Source organism: Rattus rattus, chromosome 7 (assembly GCF_011064425.1).
Source record: "Rattus rattus isolate New Zealand chromosome 7, Rrattus_CSIRO_v1, whole genome shotgun sequence".
Taxonomy (NCBI): Eukaryota; Metazoa; Chordata; class Mammalia; order Rodentia; family Muridae; genus Rattus; species Rattus rattus.
The window spans coordinates 89,075,920-89,099,316 of record NC_046160.1 but is presented as its reverse complement, the minus strand read 5'-3'; the positions used below and the strand labels follow the sequence as shown (position 1 = coordinate 89,099,316).

Sequence of the window (23,397 nt, the reverse complement as noted above, 5' to 3'; positions counted from 1 at the left end):
CTACTGATAGGGGGACAGAGAGATAAATTGAGAGAGCTGATCTCTTACTTGCAATTTCCCAATGAACAGGGCATGACCAGCTGAAGATCGCAAGAGGTAAGGAGCGGGGAGGATTTTGTAGAGAGGCATGATTAGTTCAGTCATAGAAGAGAAGACAGTGCTGATCCTGCCCACCGCATAGGTCCTGGGCTATCACGTGTGCTCTCTGTGCTTCACTGACTGCTTTTTCTCATGTGGTATGTGTGAACCACAGATGGAGAGTGTAACTCAACAGAGGTGAGCTTAAAGGAAAACTCAAAATCAGAGTCTCAGCAGGTTAATTTAGTGGGAGGGTAGACTCATTGGACACAAGGGCTGTGGCGATCACCCTCAAGTCACCTTCACGTAGCAGGAAGCATCTGATTTTTTCTCTTCTTCTTTAGGGTGCTACTTTAAATGTTTACTTCCCATTGTTTTAAACCAACAGATGTGGCAACTTTCTTAGAATTATTTTGTAATGCTTAGGTAACAAAACTTCCGCAAGCATTATAGTTAATATTTTCATGTAGCAAATTTCATCTGAATATTAAAGCAGATACCATAAAAGGCACACGGATTCAGTGGTTCTGATTTTATATAAAGTTATACTGCATTTATATCTTTATAATCCATCTGGAAACTTCCAACTCCTTTGTTGAATACATGCAACTACACCAGACAAATAAATGTCGGATTTCAAAAGGAAGAGAGTCAAACCGAACCTCAGTGACATTTCCTTGGTTACCTTTACTTTTTATCCAGATGTTTAATATTTTTGAAAAGTCAGACATTTTTGTTAAAAGTCTTCAAATTTCACTTTTGACAAACAAACTCAATGGGAAGATGTTACTGCTACTTTGAGCACCCAATTTCTTTTCCTGCCTTCCTGCCTTCTTGCCTTCCTGCCTTCCTGCCTTCCTGCCTTCCTGCCTTCCTGCCTTCCTGCCTGCCTTCCTGCCTTCCTGCCTTCCTGCCTTCCTTCTTCCCTTCTTATATATTTTTTAGTAGAATCTCTTTTTGAACTCAGGCTGGCCTTGAACTCACAGCAGTCCTCCTTCCTCAGCCTCCCAGGTACTAGGATTATGCATGAGCCAACATACCACATTTAGTTTCCCAGAATTGGTGTGCTTATCTTTGCATAGGAGATAAAATCCTTTTACCAGTAAGGATCTATTTTGACCTTATATCATGTTATCTAGTAGAAATGAATATTTTCCATGGCTCTGTCACATCCTTAGATTCATTTAACAAATAAGCATTCCCCTGTTATTGCTCATGATGAGATGTGAAAGGAGGTTTCTTGTTTCTTTGGATGTTAAAGCAAGATAAAATAATTTGGAATGATTTCTTTGCCTTTACAGTGAATAGCAACAGAAGGAAGACAAAAGGAAGGAATGTTAGTCATGTAAATCGATCTGTGTGCTATTGATCGTAGTAAATTGATCCATGGTGGCCTCTACTACTTGTAAAGTTATTGATTTCTCTCCCCTGGAACCAATTTCCCATAAGTATCAAAGGAGATGGGCAATCAAAACTACAGGCACCACAATTTCTGAACCAATACTTGAAGTTAAACAACTACATCTTAACATCCACTTTATTTCACATTAGTAAAAGAAGGGCCAGAAAAGAGTTCTTTATGTAGTTCCAGGGTACCATCTATTGACCTAGAAAATGTTTTCACTTTATAGTAAATGCCCAGAATAACTATTTTTGTAGTTGATAAAGAAAAAGACTTCTTTTGTCAAACAAAGAATTCTAGACTATAATTTTCTTTGACTTTAGGTCTATAAAAATTAACTACAATAAAATGATATTAAAGTGAAAATGTATAGAAACCCCTTGTTTCTTTGTAAAGGACATGATATTTTGCAAAATCCATAAGCCCTCAAATGTAAGTGTCATGGCACAATAAAAATGTTAACGACTCTATAGGACAGTACTACTGTACAGGACTCACACACCATCCACCTTTTAGCTCATTGGTCCTCTAGCTGCGCTGGTCCTGAGATGTCACATGTGCCTTGTGTGTATGAGTGAGTTTCATGAGGTAGTGAGGGACAGCAGTGACTGTGTAATTCCCAAGGCTGGCAACTATGTGTGTGTGTGTGTGTGTGTGTGTGTGTGTGTGTGTGTGTGTGTGTGTGTGTGTGTATGTATGTATCCCATTGCTTCTGTTCACAGCTCCTTAGCTACAAACGGGTATTATGGCTGCTCCTATCGCTAAGAGAAATGGCTTCTGTCTTGTTGCAAGGAAGAACTGACAGTTACCTACTGTCATTAGTCATCTTTAGTGTCCTGTTTTTTAAGAGGACTGGAGTTCACTTTCCAGCCCTGGGCAGTTAGAGCTGCCTGTACCTTGGGCTCCAGGACATGGCATGACCTCTTTTGGCCTCTGTAGGCACTTACTTACATGCACATACTGTACCCCCATACTCATATTTGCATAATTAAAAATGAAAGCTTAATCATTCTTATAACTAGAGCTCAGAGGAGACAATAGCAAGTCTCATCTAGGAACTAGTTCCAGTCAGAGGCCAAGAGGCCAGGCACGTGCTATCCTGTTTCTCAGAAACTCAGCAGTTTGTTTTGAGACTTGATAATGCCTATTGACCAGCTGAGTAGAGACACTGAATGTGTGTGCGTGTGTGTGTGTGTGTGTGTGTGTGTGTGTGTGTATAGTATATTTATTGTATATATATATCCCTTGAGTGTGTGTATACATATATATCCCTTGTACATATATATAATGTATATGTATGCATATATTGTATACATACACACACATACTAGGGATTTAAATATTAATGTAAATATGAAGTACAGAGGTAAATGCCATGGAAAATAGACTACAGCCTCCTTCATTGACTCCCCCATAATCTTACTGTTATGTCCCAGCCCCAGTCTCTGTAATATGTATTGACTGATGTCATATATATATATATGTGTGTATGTATATATACATATATTTGACATCAGTGTATATATATATATATAAATATATGTATATGTGTGTGTGTGTGTGTGTGTACATATGTGTGTTGGCTGTATATTTCTCTAGTATTGAGTTAAGTCTGTTGCCTAGGAATAATTAATGACAGCACCCAGTCTCTAAGATATGTTGACTTTAGACAATGCTGTTTGGGAACATAAAAGCATATTTTAGGAAATAGACACATCAATAGAAAAATATTCTTCAACATATAGCTGTTACTTCAAGTGATAGAAGCTTGGGTATACTGACACTTAGAAGTCAGAAGAGGACAATTATGTGGATGAGGTTGGCCACTGACCAGTGACTGGAACGCCAACCAAGAAAGTATATGCTATTTGGAAGTGGGAATGTGCTACAGAGTTTGTGAGAAAAGAAAAAAAATAGTGACTGCTCTTGTGGAACTCAAAAGTTACTGACGAATAGCAAATTTTTAAAAGTCAAATTATTTTTTAACTTAACTTTACACTCTTATTTCAAAGAAATGTGTGATGCCAAGAGTAAGACCGACACAAGGCTCAGTCCATGCCCTGTGTTGTAAGCTTGTAAGCTTTGTGTGACTTTCTATAGTCTATGTTACTCTGCCCACAGCTCCATACTGTCTTATGTTACATCCTGCCCATGAGTCAAGGCTCCTTCTCAACTATTTGTGAAATTGTCCCCCATGTTCTCATGCCAGCTGATATTAGCAGCTTCTTTCACTTGACCACCATTGGTAATTACCTGCCCTCTCCATATCCTCTTTAATGATCCCACATCTTTACTATAACAGCCTTTCTTCTCTGATGTGATGGGTATTAGAAATACTAACAAATATGTTGTTTCGGGCACTCTTCAAAGCTCTTTACATGCCACAATATACTATCTCTACCAACAAACCTATAAGGAAGTCATCCTTATCCTCCCCATTGGCAATGGATGCAAATAAAATTCAAAAAGAATTTGCCTGGAAAAGAGCTGATGGACATGAACATATGAAGGGCAAGCCAAACAGGCCAGCATGCACTGGAGCTTTTCAGGTGTTATTTTACTGTAAACCTTACAGATGTATGTTCCATCGCTGATATTTTCAGGTATTTAACTTAAGATGAAATCATAATTGAGCCTTTGGATTTCTAGGGGATTTTTTTATTCTTTAATTCTTTCTTACAGTCCAATCTTCATTTTCCTCTTGGTCTGCCCCAACTGTTCCCGCCCCATTCCTACCCCCTGTCTCCAAGAGGATGTCCCTACCCTACCACCCTCACCCCACCAGACATCCCCACTCCCTGGGACCTCAAGTCTCTTGAGGGTTAGGTACATCTTCTCTCACCGAGTCCAGACCCAGAAGGCCTCTGCTGTATGTATGTTGGGGCCTCATATCAGGCCTCAGATGCTGCCTGTCTGGTGGCTCAGTGTCTGAGAGATCTCCAGGGTCCAGGTCAGTTGAGACTGCTGGTCTTTCCATGGGGCCACCCTCCTCTTCAGCTTCCTCCAACTTTCCCCCAATTCATCCACTGAGGTACCTGGCCTCTGTTCATTGGATGGGTGCTAGTATTTGCATCTGACTGTTTTGGTTCCTGTTTGTGTCTTAAAATTGAGCTGGAATTCTTTTTATGCAGATCACTACATATAGTTTAGCTGAGGGAGGTCCAGGTTCACAGCTTAGCCACTTGGAAAATCCATGACACCATGGACATCAGTCAATGTATATTACAGAGTCTGGGAAGCAACAGTCAGACTGTGAAGGAGTCAGTGAAGGAGACTCTAGTCTGTTTCCCATGTACTCCTCTACTTCATACATTTTATATTTAAGTCCCTGGTTCACATTTCTTTGTCCTTTACTGAAGTATAAGTAGGATTCTTATTTTATTGATTTAGACCACATATGTTTCTTTCATTACAGTACTAATGATTGTATCAGTGAAATACATTGACGTTTTCAATTGTAGTACCTTGGTGTCTAACTAAGGAAAGCAGAGTTTCATATCAAATGGCCATTTATGTAACTTTATAGATTTTTAAATGATAGTTTTCCCTTGCACCTATTTTTTGTAGTTCAAAATTTATAACAATTCTTTATCGATTTCAGATACAAATCCTTTATTGAGTCATTGTGTTTGTGAATCTACACACGTGTTCACTCACTGTATGTAATGCATCCTTTCATCATATCTACCGAAATATATGTATAAAGTCTATCTACATATTTTATTTATTTATCTCCTTTCTTTCTTCCTTGCTTTTTGATCCTCTTTACAATACCTTGCAAGGAACAAAAAATCTTACTGCTGATTTGTGTGTTTCCTTAATTTCCACTTACGTGGTTACTGTTTTGGGTGATTTTTTAAAAAAATGTTATAGACTGAAGTTGAGAAAGTATTTTATAGTATTTTTGTTTCATTTCATTACCTACCACAGTTCTATGATACATTAACAACTGCTGTGTGTGTGGAGGGGGTTAAAGCATGAGATAGAGTATATTTGGTAAAATCAGTTTATCTTACATCTATACAGAAAAGACTATCATATGTCTAGCATGTGCTAGTATTGCACATTGTGAGTCAATGTTCAAAGGCATGTGGCTCTGTTCCTGTTCTGGTAATTTGTATAACTATTTGTGCCAGCACCATACTACGTTTTTTGCTATAGTTTTAATATTGAACTATGGGTGATATAAATTGTACAGTTTTTTTTTCTTCTCAATAAATACCAATTGGACTTTTTGAGGCCTTTTGGCATTTGCATGTAAACTGTACACTCAAGTCATTAAATTTTGCAAAGAGGTCTTATTCAGATTTGATTATAATTGTTTCAGATCTGAGTCAACTAGTAAAAACTTTACATCTTAGTGGTAGTCAATCTTTCAAACCATAAATACGTATACACTGCATTTGTTTAAGGCTTTTACCTTTTCTGTGGAGAGAATTGCCCAGAGTTCAGATGACTCTGAAAACAATGTGAATTCTCCTTCTTTCTCATTCTTAGATCCTGCAATCCTCTACTACAAACATTTGGTTCTCTTCCAAAGGTTATCCTTTATGCAGAGCCAAAGTTCTTGAGGAGTCATCTGCTCTAGAATGGTCTGTTCTTACTAAGAAAGCAGGACCAATGAATGCCCTTCTTAAACTTCTGTAGACTATTCTAGTGGGGAATTGTTCTTCTCATACCAATGTGTAAAATACGGAGTTCTTCCAACGTAGGGTAACCTAAATTGCTAAAGATAAAAGAAAACCAATAGAAGAATGCTCAAAATAGACTGTGTAATGATTCTTTGTGAATGGAATAAATATTAGCTACATATGTTTTAATGAGCAAATATTCTATTTAATAACAATGCCATGAATATGTAATAAGTTGACCATGAATTAATTATTTTAATACTAATGCTTATAAGTACAATTTTATAATTCATGCTTCAATAATGCAATGAGTCCTCCTTAACCAGGATTCCCTTTGATGACAGCTTAGATGTCACTCATCACAGTTCTGCAGGCTCTGCTGTGAATGTGTATGTACATGCATGTTGTCAGCATCTCTCAATCACGTAAACTGACTCTCCTTTTAAAATTGTAAATTCAAGCTCCTGGCACTTGCAACACCAAAAAGTCAGTCAGCAGGGCTTCTTCTGTCTTCTTTGACTAGACTTACTAATCACAGTTCAACTCTGAGGGGACAAAGTTATTAGCTAGTGCTTGACTCTAGACACTGAGATTCAATTACTGGCCAGCAATGTTTCTAAGCACGAGGCCTGGTAATTAGCAGCAATTTTTCGTCTTCTCTCTGCACAGCGTGTGAGCAGTTGGTTGTAGCAGACACAGAATCAAAACATAAATAAAAGGAGCATTTATTTATCCTGGATCTATAATTGTTACTGAGGGTCACAAACATCTCAGCAGTTGGTACATGGAAATTTTGACACCAAGAAAGTAGGGCAAATGTTATTTCTAGAAAGAAATTATGTGAAGATTAACTTAAAGGGCATAATGTAGACTGTGTTCTTTATAAAGAGCCAAACACTAGCTGCCTGTGTTATGCATTCAAGAATAGCTCTGCTAAAAAGACAAGTCCCATCACTTTATTATTATTAATACAATAAGCAGGCTAATATCTGAAGAGATGATGGAACTTGTATCTGAGGTCAGAAAATGAGAACCCTGGCTAGGCCTGGTACTCCAGTGATGCAAACACTACCAATTTTCCTACAGAGGGATTTCAAACTGGAAGTGACACCAACTGCTAATACTGTTTCTAGTAGTATTCTTCTAATTTAAATGACAGAAGAAATGGTCCAAGTAGATAAGGCTATGTCACTTACATGCTTCTTTTTTTAAAAAAATTGAGATCCAGGTATAGAGCACAGACCACCAAGCTAGAATTTGATAATGTTGTCTATGTAATTTTTGAAGATCACATACTCAGCTTTGAACTCGGATGAATATGTGCTATATTTCTGACGTAGAAGGAACATAAACAGCCTAGGTCTATTGTCCATTGCACAGACACGGATCATGATAAAATACATATTTATTTTAGAGAGACCTTGAAATACAACTGGTACTGAAAAGATTGGGAGGAACATAATGGATGCCACACAAGGAGCTGATGTTGAGGCTGCTACCTGAGGCCGTTTAGATACAATGTGCTCCCTAGAGGTTCGTGTTTGCACATGGGGAGCTCCTGAAGTGAGCTTCAGGAGCTAAGACCAGTGGTCATAGTCACGTTATGGGGTCATAGCCAGAGAGATTGATTTGAGCCCATGGGACTGTGATCCCACATCCTCCTTGAACCCCCTTTCAAATGGAGCCCACCATTTTGAGGCCATCTGTCCCAAGGCCCGCCCCTGAGTTGTGCGCCTTGCTCTTCAACCCCTAGAGCTGTGAGCTAAAAAAGCCTCTTTTTTCATGAAGGATCTAACGTCAGGTATTTTGTAGCAAATGGAGTAAGATGATATCCAAACACTTGCTTCCTTACTCTCAGAGAGCCTTTTATTTTGTAAAACCTCACTTGACAAAAGGAGGTAAAAATTCTATTGGGGCGTATGCCCTAGTTGCACATACCTAGATAGGAAGTAGAAGACGGGCTTGGAGACGGGGACAGTGACCCCTTTATATCTCAGCCCTCAGTCTCCACAAAACTAAGAAAACCCAACCCCTCACCATTTTTAATGTAATTTCGATTCCACTTGTAAAATATTAAAGCAGTAGCATGTCATCCCGGTGGCGTGTACATTTCTAAGTCTTTCTAGATTACTCACCTTTAAGTCTGGATCTGTGGCATCCTAAAGAGAAACTTGCTATCCTATATTAAATAAAATGTAGAAATAACTAAATTTAAGTAATTGTCCCAGAGCTGTGTTCATATACGGATACTAAAGATGCCTTTACTATGGAAAAACATGTAAAGTTACTATATGTGTTCCCTCTCTGTAATTGTACCCCTGAGACAAAGACATTTTCTTTTAAGGCAAAAGCTAAAGCAAAATGTTAGGTCTGTTCCCACTGACTAAAGGATGGTATCAACTGAGATCTGGTAGGGTAATAGACTCAAAGTGCACTATGAAGTACAAAATAAGGGAGGGTGGGTTTTGTTTTTGTTTGTTTTGTTATTTTTGTTCTGTTTGTTATTTGTTTGCTTGCTTTTTTGAGGCAAGGTATTACACCCTAGCTCTGGCTGTGGAACTCACTATGTAGATCAGGCTGCTTGGCTGGAACTCATAGTGGTCTGCCTGCCTCTGCCTCCCAAATGCTGGGATTAAAGGTGTGAGCTAATATGCTTGGCTCAAAAGATTTTAAACACACACACACACACACACACACACACACACACACACACACAGACACCACACAGTGGGAGGAGAAAGAGAGACAGAGAGACAGAACAGACAGGGACATACACAATAGAAGCATAGAATAGCAGGATGAACATTGGTGGTAGATTTGGAAATGTTTCCTCCCGACTATTGACTACCAAGGTGAGCTTAGGCAACTCATACAATTCCTCTCAGTCTCACCTGTCAAACAGAAACAACTATGAGTGGAAATAATAGTCAATAAAGTGCAGAGTTGCAAGAAGAAAATGGAGTGACGGCTAAACTCCTTTGTCAAGTGTATCACGACAGCCACGTGCCAAATGATATTGTCTACGCCTGTACTGAAGGGTCCATACTCATATGAATACATCTCCTGAAGGCTGACATTCCGGCCCTCAGTGGTGACTTCTAGTGAATGTGGTCACAGAAGTTGTTCTGTCCTCTTTAGTGTTTTTTTTTTTAATTATTTATTTTCACTTAAGAGAGAGAGGGGGAAGCATAGGAAAAGGAGAGAGGGGGGAGAGGAAGAGAATAGATAGGTAAATAGATAGATAGGTAAGGAGATAGATATATAGATGATATAGATAGACATAGCTATAGATATAGATAGACTATTGCCACATATATTCACACACACACAGGCCAGAAGAGGTCATCAAATTTCCCGGAGCTGGAGTGACAGATGGTTGCGTTTGGTCTGATGTGGGAATTGAACTGAGTCTTCTGGAAATGCAGCAAACACACTTAACCATGAAGCCAGCTCTCAAGCTCTGGATTGCTTCATTTTTTTAGGTGTTTTTCCCCAAATGTTTGACTTAAGAATATCTGTGTTGTAGCCCACTGACCTGCCTCAGAGAGTCTGCCTTATTTCTCAGTTGTGTGAAACTGGGGAGGATTTTAAAATTCTTCTCAGTCTCAGTTTTCCCTTCTTTAACATGGAATCACGTGATGATTGAATGCAGCAATCAGGCCCTGTAAATTACCGAGTACTATTTCCTTAATATTGGTATTTGTGTTGAATGCTCTCAAGATAATATGTGAATGTTATCTATTGTGGCTGGAATGATTATCTCAGGAACAATGCGGTCTAATGGTTCATTTGTGGGATTAAGTGCTGGGGATTGTTTTTTTCCCTTTCTCAGCAAAGCACAATTGTGATATTTTTCTTTATTGGATTTTCTTGGACTCGTTGACCTGTATTTTTTTATGCTAAAATCTTACAATGATGCTGCTCTTTTGATTTTCTTCCAGGCAACGTGCCTAGGAACTAACTAACCTACGATGCCAGCAGTATCCCTGGCATCATTTATTCGAGATACAAGTCATCAGGGTGGGAGAGATGGCTCAGTGGTTAGTACAGATCACGCTTGCCAAGAGGACTCAGCATAAGTTCCCAGCACCTATGTTAGGTGTCTTACAACTGCTGTCAACGCCAGCTCCAGGGGTTCTCATACCCTCTGCAAGACCTCAACAGGCATGCACGTACACATGGTTAAAAATAAAAATCAATCTTGAAAAAGGAAGCTTCATAAAAAGTACTGGTGAGACTAGAAATCGTATGGAAGTTGAAGTGGTCTGCCCTAAACACACAGGCATAACACTAGACAGACCCAGCAGGTTGTGTGCACATACATGTATCTATATTACATAATGTAAATGAAGAAAAGGTGCTGAGTATGGAAGGTAGTAGTGTTAGGGACAATGGTGAGAGGTGGAGAGAGAAATGTGAAAACAATGTGAAGCCATCTCTATAGAGAACATTCTTAAAAAATAAAACAAAGGACAATTAATTTGCGAGGCTTAGAAAGAAGTGGGCAAGTGTTTCCCTGTGACGAGTCACTTGATGACACTGCTCCCTGTGATGGAAATTAGTGGCAGTCACTTGTATGGCTTGACATCGACCGTGTTTTTAGCACAGATGTGTAAAAAGGAAAGCCATGGTCATTGGAAATTGTAGCTAGTTTCATTCCCCGATGCTCATTTAAATACCTTGTTTTGGAAGTTATAAGGTAATTTCAGCATTTCTCCTTCATTTGCCTCCCTCCAAGCCCTCACCGAAACCTCTCCCCATTCTTCAAATCCATGGCCCCTATTCACACTAACTTTTATTACATGCATATGTGTGTGAAATATATTTGAAATCTATCTCTATGTCTATATCTATATCTATGTCTATGTCTATGTCTATGTCTATGTCTATGTCTATGTCTATGTCTATGTCTATGTCTATCTCTATATCTATATCTATATCTATATCTATATCTGGAGAGATCCTGCTCAGTTTTTGTCACTCCCATGCACGTTTTGAAGGCTGACCATTTGACACTGGACAATCAGTGTGCTCTTCCCTCAGGAAGGCCGACTTTCCTTCTCCCAACTTTTCCTTTTTGTGTAGAGTTTAGGCTTCACGGGCTTTTCCCTATGCACTCTGTCATGTCCATTGGTTCTAAGTATATATGAAAAAGAAATAGAATGGGGTGGGTTAGTAATAAAAATAAGATTGAAAAGCCGTTGTGTTCAAATTTTATTTACACATTTTGTGCAAAGAGCAAGTTACAAATGTGACTTAACACTTTTCTATGATGTCTAGTGGCTTTCCATGGAGGGTGTGGTGGGAGATAAGAAGGCAGGGGAAAGGGAAAGAAGGGGGATTGAAAGAGAATGAGAGGGGGAGAAAGAAGGGACAGGGACAGGGAAAAGGCATTTCTGTGTTTTCTGCTTACTAAGTACCTCATTCACAGTGGGTAGCACCCACACATTACCAAAATGAAGGCGCTCCCTTCTGTTCTCCCTCCTTTCCCTTCTTTCATTCTCTTCCCTGATGACATTCCTTCCTTCCTTTGTATTTATCTTAGTTCATCTATGAATTCCTCAAATTTCATTTGGAACCACAGAGGATCACCTAATTTACAGTACCACTCCTGCTCTCCGGCAGCTGGGAGGGCACAGCAGGGCTGTCCTGTCTGACAAAGTCACGGATTTCATCATTACCATCCACACATCTAAACTTCTAGAACAGGCAACTACAACCAGACAGCATGGCGTAATTTATTAAGAGCTCAGAGCCTCTGATTCACGCAGGATAATGTTTAATAAATATTCCTTTGTATCTGCTCAGGTTGAAATGTTTTGGGACAGCTAGAATTAGAATGAGACTAAAACTACGGAAAGTGATATGAACCAAACAGTCAAAGCAGCTGGGTCCCAGGAGAGTCAGCTGGACCAGGGTTAACAACCGCTGGACTGCACCAAACTGTAAATTCCCAGTCAGTTCTTTGGACTCGCAGATCTGGAAAGCGACGGACGGGACATTTGAGAGAAAACACCTCTATCTCTCTGCAAATTACATAATGCTAAGCCCATGTCATTAAACAAATGATTCCTCTCCCTTGCCTCTATTGGATTTCAAAGTTCAGTACACATTCAAATTATTCAATTTTGATATCACTTTTATGATCAAATGTCCTACTTTGGAAATGGAAAGCTCACTTGGCCGTGGTCCCTGTTAAGTTTAAGAAGCTTTTATCATTTAAATAAATTAAACCTTCCAGCAGGTTCTGTAAAACACAAGGAAGCACGGAGGAGAAAAGCTTAGAGGGAATAAACCTTCCTGCTGATACAGTGCAGACGATTACACACGGTACTGATAATGTGTGGCAAGAAGTGTGGCCTGTGCCTTAATTTTGTGTTGTTTAGTAAAAATTTGATTTACTGTTTGACAAAAGATGGCCCTAGAGTACATCAAGTAAAAGGTTATTAATACTGAAGGGACTTTTAAAAACTGATTTATCTTAATACTATGTTGATAATCATAGGGTTTTTTTTTTTATTTTTCAAATGATGAAAAATAACGATCTGTTTGTGGGCCATTTTAATGCTGGTTTTCTGGAATAAACAGCATTATTTCAATGTAATATTTATGTAAGATTAATCTATACAGTTTATGTCAAATTATTATGATACTGTTTCCTTTCTGTGAATACATACTCATGAAAAATTCAAAAGCATTTGAAGGAATCTTATTGTTTGCAGGTTTTCTCTGTGGCTACAAAATAGAATGATTTTATCCAAACAATACACACCGTACTTAAAGATTTTACTAAATAAAATCTTTCGGTCTTTCCATTGTGCTTATTTACTTAAAACATTTCATTCTGGTCGTGATAAAAATGTCAGGATAAATAGTTCCATTAAATGGAGCATTCAATAGAGTTAATTAGAGAATTTGGCAATGCTTGCGTAGAGTAATTACTATAGAAATGTAGGCTCCTAAAGTTAGCTTCAAAACTATGAGAACTTAGAGGGAACGTTAGTTATAGGTAGCGTTTTTGAAATACTCTGAATTACCTAGTTAGGCAACCCTGATGTTTTATCTTATTATTTCTCAGATAACACATTATTTCTGGCATATAACAAAGCAAAACAAGAATTTTCTTTGCGTTGAGACAAGAAGTCTACTTAGGGTAGAACCCAGTAGGTGAGCTTTTAGACCCTGCAAACATAAACTCATTTATTCCTTTTATGGACAGCTTTAAACTCCCCTGCCTGCCTTCTCTTACCTTTCAGGAAGAAAACTGAGTATTGTCCTAAGCTAAGAATTGAGATCATCATAGATACTGTTATATCCATACAATCACTCAGAATAAGAATCTTGAATAAAAAACCTTCAAAAATAGGTTTGTGGATCAATTTTGGATCGACTCTAAATGGCATTACTTGGTTAACACAAAGGGCCAGATGTTAATGATGATACAGTATCCGATTCAATGAGGACTCAGTAGTAGATATAGTTATCAAAGTTAAATACACAGACTTCATAGGTGCAGTTTTTCTGCCATGTCTAGAAGAGACTATGTTGCTGGCACCATCTATCTTGGTCCTCTGCACTGTTCTTTGAACCTTGGTGTAGGGATTATGTTGTGGATATATTGAATGCTGTTGGTCACCCAAATGTCAGGTTTTTTTTTTAATGCTTTTTAACCAGTGTGGATTGATACATTGGTTTCTGTATCTTTCAAAACCAAGCTTCTTTGATGAGGAAAAAGTGCTACACTTATCTGAACTCTCACAAGGCCCCACACCCAGGTGCAGAACTATAGGCTGCTATGAGAAGGTTTCAGCATTTGCCAGGAAAAGTCCCCCTTATAGGTATCCTATCTCAAGAAGCCAATACTAAGCATATATATATATATCAATGAGCAACACTAAACAGACTCAGCAGGATATGTATGTATATATACATATATACACATATACATGTACACACATATATACCCATAATACATATATGTACATATACTACATCATATATATATATATATATATATATATATATATATAAAATGTGTGTTAGTGTGTATGTGTAACAATAACAAAGAAAAAGAGAGTCAGGTGTGGACCCAGGAGCAGTTGGAGTCGGGTAGAATGCTAGAAACACAGGACTCATGTACAACATTTCAAAACAAAAATTAAAATGGAAAAGCTAGATATCATCAACTAATCATTTAGAGTATAGAAAATAATGAAAAAATCCTATTATTTTAAATACAGCCCTATCTCAAATGTATTTTCCTAGTCTATGAGGTTGTTGTGTTTTTGAAATAAATTTAGTTTTTAAGTGACTAGAGATGACTCGGGATTTTAGCACACAAAGTGCTTTTGCAGGGGATTTGAATTTGGTTTCCAGCCCTATATGATTCACATGGCAGTCGATCAATTCAAAATGCCATTGTTAGTATCAAGATTTTAGTTTAAATTGTATACTTTGGGAGTGGAATCATAACCCTCTCTTCCCAGCCTGCTTTCACTGGGCTCAAGACTGAAAGGTGCTCAGGGACGAGGGTGGCCTGGGGTATTTCAGTACCTCAGGCTCCTCTCTGAAGTCTGGGAGGCTCGCACTCACTACTTTGGGCCATAGCTGCTTGCTGGTTTTCTCCATGCGGGGCTTATTTAAGGAACTGAAAATCCCTGGTAGCAGTTGTTCCACAGACTGTGATAGCTCTTCTTCCAGCATGCACTGCTTTCTCGGTGTCTGGCTTCTGAGGGGCTGAATCACAAGTCCATGTCCATCCTACCCAATCTCATGTAGCCTAACAACAGAAGTAAGGGATGGGGAGTGAAGGGTTAAACCTTCGACCTCCAAAGAAGATATGCTGTTCCTTTCTTTTTCCCCCAACATACATTGTTGCCTCAGGAAGGGAAGTAGCTTCTGTTGCTCCTTCAAGTCCAGATGAAAAGTCAGGGCCAGTGTTGATGTTCAGGTTTCCCCAAACAAGGGAAACTCGGTCTGTGCACAGTCTCCCTCCCTCCCCCTGCGGTAGGGAAGGTAAAGGAGCAGCTGTAGTGTGCAGTGCAGGATTCTGCCACACAACATCCCAAACTCCATTCTTCTTTCCAAATTTGCTAATCTAATTCTGCTCCATTTGCCTCCTGATGCCCCGCAGAGGTCTGGCATTCTTCCAGGACTCCCTTTGTGCTGGGTATTTTGGTATCTGGAACCTTTGTTCTCAATTTAATGTTAGCAATCGGAATACCTTTGTCTGTTCATGTCAGGGGGTGACTGTGAGCAGATGTTGGTCTACAAAGCTATAAAAGACCTTTTTTTATTGAGTTCATAGGTATATTGCAATCCTATGCTATTCACATCCTGAACTTCGTAAACAATAATTGTATACAATTGTTAGCTATTATATTGGAAATCTTAAAACAAGTTCCTAAGTTCAGATGTCCATGGTTGTCAATCATCAGAGATATCAAACCTTTCAGTGTGGAGTTTCTAAGCTGAGAGGTCCATGGGGATGTTTCAGGGGTGGCAAGACTCTGATCTATTGCACATCAAGTGGGACACCAAGTAGAGCAAGGAAAATACAAGATTCTATGTCAAACTAAACTTTCACGTCAATACAGATACACCTCAACGTGCCCTATTCAGGTAACTGTGAGCTCGTCACACCACACACTGTGTGGTTGTTCCATGTCACGTATGACTTTCCTGTGTGCCGATCACCTGCTTTCCGCACTGAGATTTGAAATGAATTCCCTTTCTCCCAATGTCAAGCATCCTAGCCAGGCTCCATCTGCTCCAGGCTGAGTAATTACCTATTTCAAACAGTGACTTGGGGTGAGTTGGAGGGGCACTGGTGAGTCATTTATACCAGGCTCCTTCTGTCAGCCCAGGGGACCAGCACAAGTGGAAGAAAACAGTATCTCAGTTTTCCTTATTGGCATCTGTCTGTTCCCGATGGGCGTTAATGCCCTGAAGGCTTAGTGCTTGCTCTGTTTCCTCAGGAAGGATCAGAACTATGTCAAACCTTGGGAAGATTTCTAATTAAACTGCTGCAGCTCTGATGGCAGAATTGGAGATTAGTGTTACATCTGTTGAAAAGACCCAGAGTCATGTGCCACCAGACAGGAAAACATATGGTAGACTTTCTGTGTAACCACTGAATTTATAATATTTATTTATTGCAAGATATCAATTATCACCACTTGGTAGACTGACTCGAGTGCATCGATCTAAATTTAGCAAATGTGCTCCCTCTGGCATAGGAGGACTCCTGCTTGCTTGACTTTGGGCTTTTCAGCTAACGGTGGTCATCATTAATATTTCTCTATGATATAAAATCTGTGGCTGTATGTTACTCCTGGATGTTGCTGAACCTTTGAAAGTTTTCAAAAAATGTCTACAATTGGAGGTATTTTGAGTTCAGGGAGAGAGAACCAACATATTTTGAGAGTCTATTCTGGGTTGGAACTATATGCTTTGCATGTATTTTTACTCTAAAAAGCATCATGGGGAGGATGAAAGAAATAATTTTATTTGGGTAGTAAAATTGTTTGACTTAGAAAGTGCTGAAGATGATGAAAATCTCCTTAATTTTCCTCACAGGTTTTTAAATTTTTATCTTCTTTTATTTATTGTGTCTATTTTTTATGTATATGGGTACACTGTTGCTGTCTTCAGACACACCAGAAGAGGGCATCAGATCCCAGTACGGATGGTTGCGAGCCACCACATGGTTGCTGGGAATTGAACTCAGGACCTCTGGACGAGGCTTACCACTGAGTCAGCTCTCCAGGTCCCTCCTCACAGATTCTGCCTGCAGTTATGTTTGTCTTTCAAGAATCTGAGAAAAACAAACTCACAGAGTTAATCTCTAACTGAAAATATAGTTCGTAATATCTCATATAGCCAATAATTTTTTTTACCTTTGAAATTGTGTCAGCACAATTTCTTCCCAATCTTCAGGAGATTTCAACAGCACACTTATTTACTGAGGGATGTCCACCCTAACATCACACATACTATATATTGAATTTCAGATCTAAAATATCCAGAGTCTTAAGATTTAGAATTCTATGTCAAACAAAAGTGTCATATGAGCGAAATTTGTATGTTTGGAACATTTTAGAGATGGAAATTTGGGTGATGTGAGGTGGTCTGGTCAACAGCAACTTTAGGGATCTGTGCTGATCTGTCAGTGGTTTCTTAGAAACTTTCCTCACAGATTCTTTCTTTTTTTTTTTTTTTTTTTTTTCTTTTTTTGGAGCTAGGGACCCAACCCAGTGCTTTTCGCTTCCTAGGTAAGCGCTATACCACTGAGCTAAATCCCCAACCCCCAGATTCTTCTTATACACAAGCAAGGTATACACTGTCCACCCAAATCCTTGCTGTGCAACCTGCTTATCTCCCTGGAGAATTTCATACCTTTTCAGTACTCATGAAGCCTGGAACTCCTGCTATCCTATCCATTAACAGAGCATAATATTACAAATGGGTTTGAAACATATTTAGAAAAGGAGAAACCATATCAAAATGATGATATATTCCAAGGAAATGTAAGGAATATATATTTGTATATACACAAATGCACATATACCAATTTATATGTATGTATGTATATATGTGTGTGTGTGTGTGTGTGTATAATATGTTCTTGTTTTGGTTCTTTTTTTTTTTTTTTTTTTTTGAGCTGGGGACCGAACCCAGGGCCTTGCGCCTCTAGGCAAGCGCCACCACTGAGCTAAATCCCCAACCCTTTAAACATTTTTTTTTTTTTTTTTTCGGAGCTGGGGACCGAACCCAGGGCCTTGCGCTCGCTAGGCAAGCGCTCTACCGCTGAGCTAAATCCCCAACCCCAATATGTTCTTAATAGAGTCATGAAGTATTTATATACTTACTGTTGTATCAACCACCTTTCCCCTCTGGTGTGTAAGAGAATAGTTAGTGTCCCTGTGTTAGATTTTGGTATATTGGTTGGTTATGTGGCATCTGAATAAATTTTCCCTTGGGAAAGGGGTGGGAAGCATGTGCTGTTGTCTTTGTTTTGAAGCAAAGCACAGGTGTGTCACGTGATCATAGAGCTGTCTGCTTCTGTAACCATGGCTTCTTCGTCTCTCCCATTCTCCAGATCATCTTCCGTAAAATTAGTGATGTGAAAAAGGAGGAGGAGGAGCGGCTGCGACAGAAGAATGAGGTGACTCTGAGCATCCCCGTGGACCACCCAGTGAGGAAGCTCTTCCAGAAGTTCAAACAGCAGAAGGAGCTGAGGAACCAGGGCTCAGCGCAGAGCGACCCTGAGAGGAGCCAGCTTCAGGTAGAGAGCCGCCCTTTGCAGAACGGAGCCTCCATCACAGGTACCAGTGTGGTCACTGTGTCACAGATTACCCCCATCCAGACATCGCTGGCCTATGTGAAAACCAGCGAGACTCTTAAGCAGAACAACCGTGATGCCATGGAACTGAAGCCCAATGGTGGTGCTGAGCCCAAATGTCTCAAGGTCAACAGCCCCATCAGAATGAAAAACGGAAATGGAAAGGGGTGGCTGAGACTGAAGAACAACATGGGGGCTCACGAGGAGAAAAAGGAAGAGTGGAATAATGTCACCAAAGCCGAGTCCATGGGGCTGTTGTCAGAGGACCCCAAGGGCAGTGACTCAGAGAACAGTGTGACCAAGAACCCCTTAAGGAAAACGGACTCTTGTGACAGTGGGATTACAAAAAGTGACCTTCGTTTGGATAAAGCTGGTGAGGCCCGAAGTCCTCTAGAACACAGTCCCAGCCAGGCTGATGCCAAGCATCCCTTCTACCCCATCCCCGAGCAGGCCTTACAAACCACACTGCAGGAAGTAAAACATGAACTCAAAGAGGACATCCAGCTGCTGAGCTGCAGAATGACTGCCCTGGAAAAGCAGGTGGCAGAGATTTTAAAACTACTCTCAGAGAAAAGCGTACCCCAGACATCTTCTCCAAAACCCCAAATTCCACTCCAAGTACCTCCCCAAATACCATGTCAGGATATTTTTAGTGTCTCCAGGCCTGAGTCACCTGAATCTGACAAAGATGAAATCAACTTTTAATATATATACATATATATACATATATATTTGTTAATATATTTAAAACAGTATATACATCTATATACATAAGTGTGTATATATAGTATATACATATATATTTTCACTTGCTTTCATTATGATGAACACAATATGGATTTTGATATGTACATACTGCATGTCCAGCTGGATTCTGGCCTGCCAAAGACAATTATTCAAAACATAGATATTGCTTGTACATTATGCAGTTGACTGCATGCACACTTTACATTTATTTATACTCTCTATTCTGTAATAAAAAAAAGGGTATGAATTTTGTTAACTAAGGCAATGTAATCTTTGAAGAATCAGGGTCCAACCTGCCAATGTTGCCACGACAAACTTGATCTCAGGCTGAGAATATCGAGCTGTCATTTCTTCACTATTCTGTTCAAATTATAGATTAATGTCAAGGGAGGGGGCCAGCTTCTGAAGCTGTCAGACCACTTTCCAGCCTCATGCCATAGGGTATTTTTCTGTAACTTAGTGTTAGGTTCCTTTTCCCTACAGGCAATGTTTGCTCCATTGAAATGACTATTCCGTTGCCTACATCTGATGCCACTGTCGGACACCGAGAACTTATTGCTATGGGGTTTGTGCATGAGCTGCATTTCCACTCAGTGATACCTCTCCTTTTAGCATTGTATTAGATAGTAATCATTAGCTCTTATGTAAAGAATTCCCTGCTCCCTCCGTCTTGGAGAACAACTGTCATCTTGGGAGCTGACTTGATCAACACCATAAATATTCAATTGTTAATATAGTGTACATTATTATAGAAGCACTGCACAGGGTATAAGGGCCTCTTAACAATTTGTTAGATATGTCGATTGTCCAAAGGCGATGAATGTTCTACCTTTGTATTTCCAAAGCTCGTTTGAAGGGGGATGTTGAAAAGGCTCTTAGAAAAGAAACATATCAAAATTTTAACTGTTACTGATACATAATTTTCTAAAAGAACATAAGCAATTAGACGTGTTTTAATTGCACATTTGTGACTTAGAAAGGATGGAATATGGGTACAGAAATGATGACGTGAGTTTTATTGCTTTTAGAGGTAACACATGCAGTGAGGTTAACTTACAAATTACCAACCTAGAAGGGAATGTTAAAGTTGCTTTATTTAGATAACTGCTTTTCTATGACTTTATTTTGGGTACAGTTTCCTTGAGCTCTTTTGCACAGTTGCAGTCTGGCCTTCTGTAAGCGAATACAATAGACCACTATGGCTCAGGCAGATCCACTTACAAAAGGCTTATGAGGCTAAATGTCATAGTCTTTCGGGTAATCATTCCTCTTCTGAGAAAGTGCCTATTATCAACCAAAAGAGAAGTCACGAATGCTGCGTTGCCTATATTTAGGCCCTTGGGTGACAAACACTCAGAACGAAATGCATACCCCTTTTGAGAACCTGTGGAAGCATTCTCTTAGGATTCTAGCATGTTTCCTGGAGTTCTTCTGGGGGTGTGGTTTTCAGGTGGTGAAGGCATAAAATTTCATATTGAGAATAAGAAGCTAGCATTTGCATTGCCCTGAAAATGTATGTCAATCACTTGTATACTGGTAAACTACTGATATATATATGTATGCATTATGTATATATTATGTATATATTATGTATGCATATATACACAGCGAGACAAATATACAAAGGATGGTGACAAAAATCAAAGAAAATATTTTTGCTCTTTCATATGCAATTTTATGTGCTTTTCTATATCCTAGTCACTCGAAAATTATAGAAAGAAGAGTTACCACAATCAGTCTGGAAAAGTATGAAACAGTACTGCTTTTCAAGTTCTTCACGGGTCCCCCTTTTTCTAGGACTCCTGGGCTATGTATTGGGCACTGTGGGTTACAGTTGCTCTCCTTTCTTTATTAAACGTAGACATTTCCAGGGTCGTGCATCTCCTTGCTCTGCTAAGGTACCTAGCGCAGGCAAGGGAGATGAAATAATTACAGAGTCACCTTAGAATTGGGGTTTGAGGGCTTGTTTGTTTGAGCTTTTGTATTATGGAAGATACGTTGACCTCGGCTTCTGAGACGTATTGGGTTTCTTATTTGTCAGAGTCGAGTATAGCAAATACCTTTAAAGCTGAATGATAACAAAGCGTGAATGCAGAAATCACTGTTCTGACTTTATCTTTATTCAAAACTAACAGTTGGTCTAAAGCTGTAAGAGGGTCACGGAAACAGCAGCTGGTTTGAAGTGTAACTTGTGCCCTATCCTATTAGGTTTGTGAACCTTTACCAGGATATGACAATGACCCAGACGGAGTTTTAGCTAACATCCTATGACATTAGCCATAATGAGATTTCTCTCTGAACACATGTTCCCATAGGTGGGGAAGAAGCATAATGATTTTGATCTGCTCCAAGGCCCTCAATAGGAAGCCAATGTACCAATTGTTTACTTTTTGGTGCAGTTCCCACAGCACTCTTTCCCGACCCCTGTCCTCTGCGTGCATGACGCGGCGTGGTGCTGAACACCCTCTGCACATGTTCAGCCGACATTGTAAATAGTCTTAGGTTTCCAATTCTTCACAGTAGAATTTAGTCAGATTTTAATGAAGGGTGAATACTTGTTCGCACACACGTGATAATGATGCAATCACATTCTGTGTGGCCTCGACCGACACACAGATAGGGCAGGCTCTTCGGGGGACCAGACGACTGCATGTTTTATTCATGTACTGGTGCTCTGGGTGCATCCAGAATATTGTTTTTACTATTATACTTCTGAACAATAAACCAATAGCACTGAATGGATCTATATTTGAAATGCAAACATTTTGAAAAGTGACCTACACATCTTTAATTCTCGTATAATAGTATGGATATGTAAGATCAGACGCTGTATTCTGGAGGGGTGGTTGGGACACGACAGCAGAAGTCAAATGCGAACAGAATTGTGATCTTTCGATCAAAGCAGGAAGGTTAGCTCACCTGAGTCTGGATCACGTTACACCAAATGTGTTGTAGTAGACAGAAGAACTTACAATAAAAGGTGAACAGAAACCCCCAAAGTTAGAAAATGACATCAAAGCTCCCAATGTCTCCCTTTTACATGAATGACCTTAAAGTAGTTCAGGATTAGTGGTTGAACTCACACCCAAACTTTATTGTTTAAAGGAAACTTTTTATTACAATCCTGGTTACACTTTTCATTGTGTACAAGACTATAAAAGCAGTAAATATTAAGACCCCCCCCAAAGAAAATTTCCTACAACATGGTCGCAGGACAGAGAATACAGGAATGTGAGGTTTTAAATGGTGTCTAGAACAAATGTCTATGCGATACTATGCAGTACTTTAATGGAAATATTATTTAACACAGCAAACTGAGGTATCATTTTGAAAATTAACTCGATAGGAATCCAAATACAAGTATTACAGAATTTAAAGGAATACTGTTTCCCTGTGAGACCTGAAAAACTTTTAGAATTCTTTTGGAAAAAGTAAAACCTGTTTTTTAAGTTATTCTTCAAAGGAGTGACTGGGATTGTGTGGCAGCTGGTCCTTGTGAAATTGTTCTTTTTACATTTTTGAAAGATTATAAATTATCTCCTCCTCTTTCCTTCCTCCAAACCCATCCATATCCCCTCCTTGATATCCTTCAAACTCATGGCTTCATTTTGTTCAGTAATTGTCATTGGTGAATTTTGTTACCTCATATAATGGTCTATCTTAGGCTATTTTCTCTGAGTCTCTTTATTTCCCCATAAAGTTCCATGTAGATCATGAGGAAATGCCTGGAGCCACCACACGCAGATACCATCAACATGAGTGTCTTCTCAGGTGAATGCTGTGCTTTGGCGTCTTCTGTAGACATGAGTATTGCCCTTGGGAATCTGTTGGAAAAAGAGAGAGAAGAACGCATGCTTGATGTCGCTCATCCTTAGAAGAGTATTGGGCGCTGTTGCGGATTCTGATTCCAGCTCTGTCAGTCTAGCAGAGTCTGGGCAGTCAGCTGTCTTTAGTGTGTTTCTGTTATCCAAACAACAAGTGCTAAAACAAAGACCTAAACTACCTATCTTACATCACGCGGCTTTCAGGTCAACGCAAAGTAAACCACATTAGCTGCTTGAAAGGCGCTAAAACCCTGCCCATGTTATATGTCCTTGGTGGAGGTGATTTGATGGAGAAATTGATGGAGCAGTTATTGTTGGTCCTTCAAGGAAGCAGTGTAGGCTATATAAACATTTGATTCTGCAGATAGGGTT

General features: G+C 39.4%; 1 protein-coding gene across 1 annotated transcript in view; it reads left to right on the top strand.

Moving 5' to 3' along the window:
• Kcnh5 (potassium voltage-gated channel subfamily H member 5) overlaps positions 1-20,756 on the top strand; it is a 285,962-nt gene extending 265,206 nt beyond the window's left edge. Inside the window, exon 11 of the mRNA XM_032907944.1 lies at positions 18,212-20,756. Within this exon, the coding sequence (XP_032763835.1) occupies positions 18,212-19,159 (948 nt within the window). The 3' untranslated portion in view covers positions 19,160-20,756. The remainder of the gene's footprint in view (positions 1-18,211) is intronic.
• Positions 20,757-23,397: the final 2,641 nt, after the last annotated feature.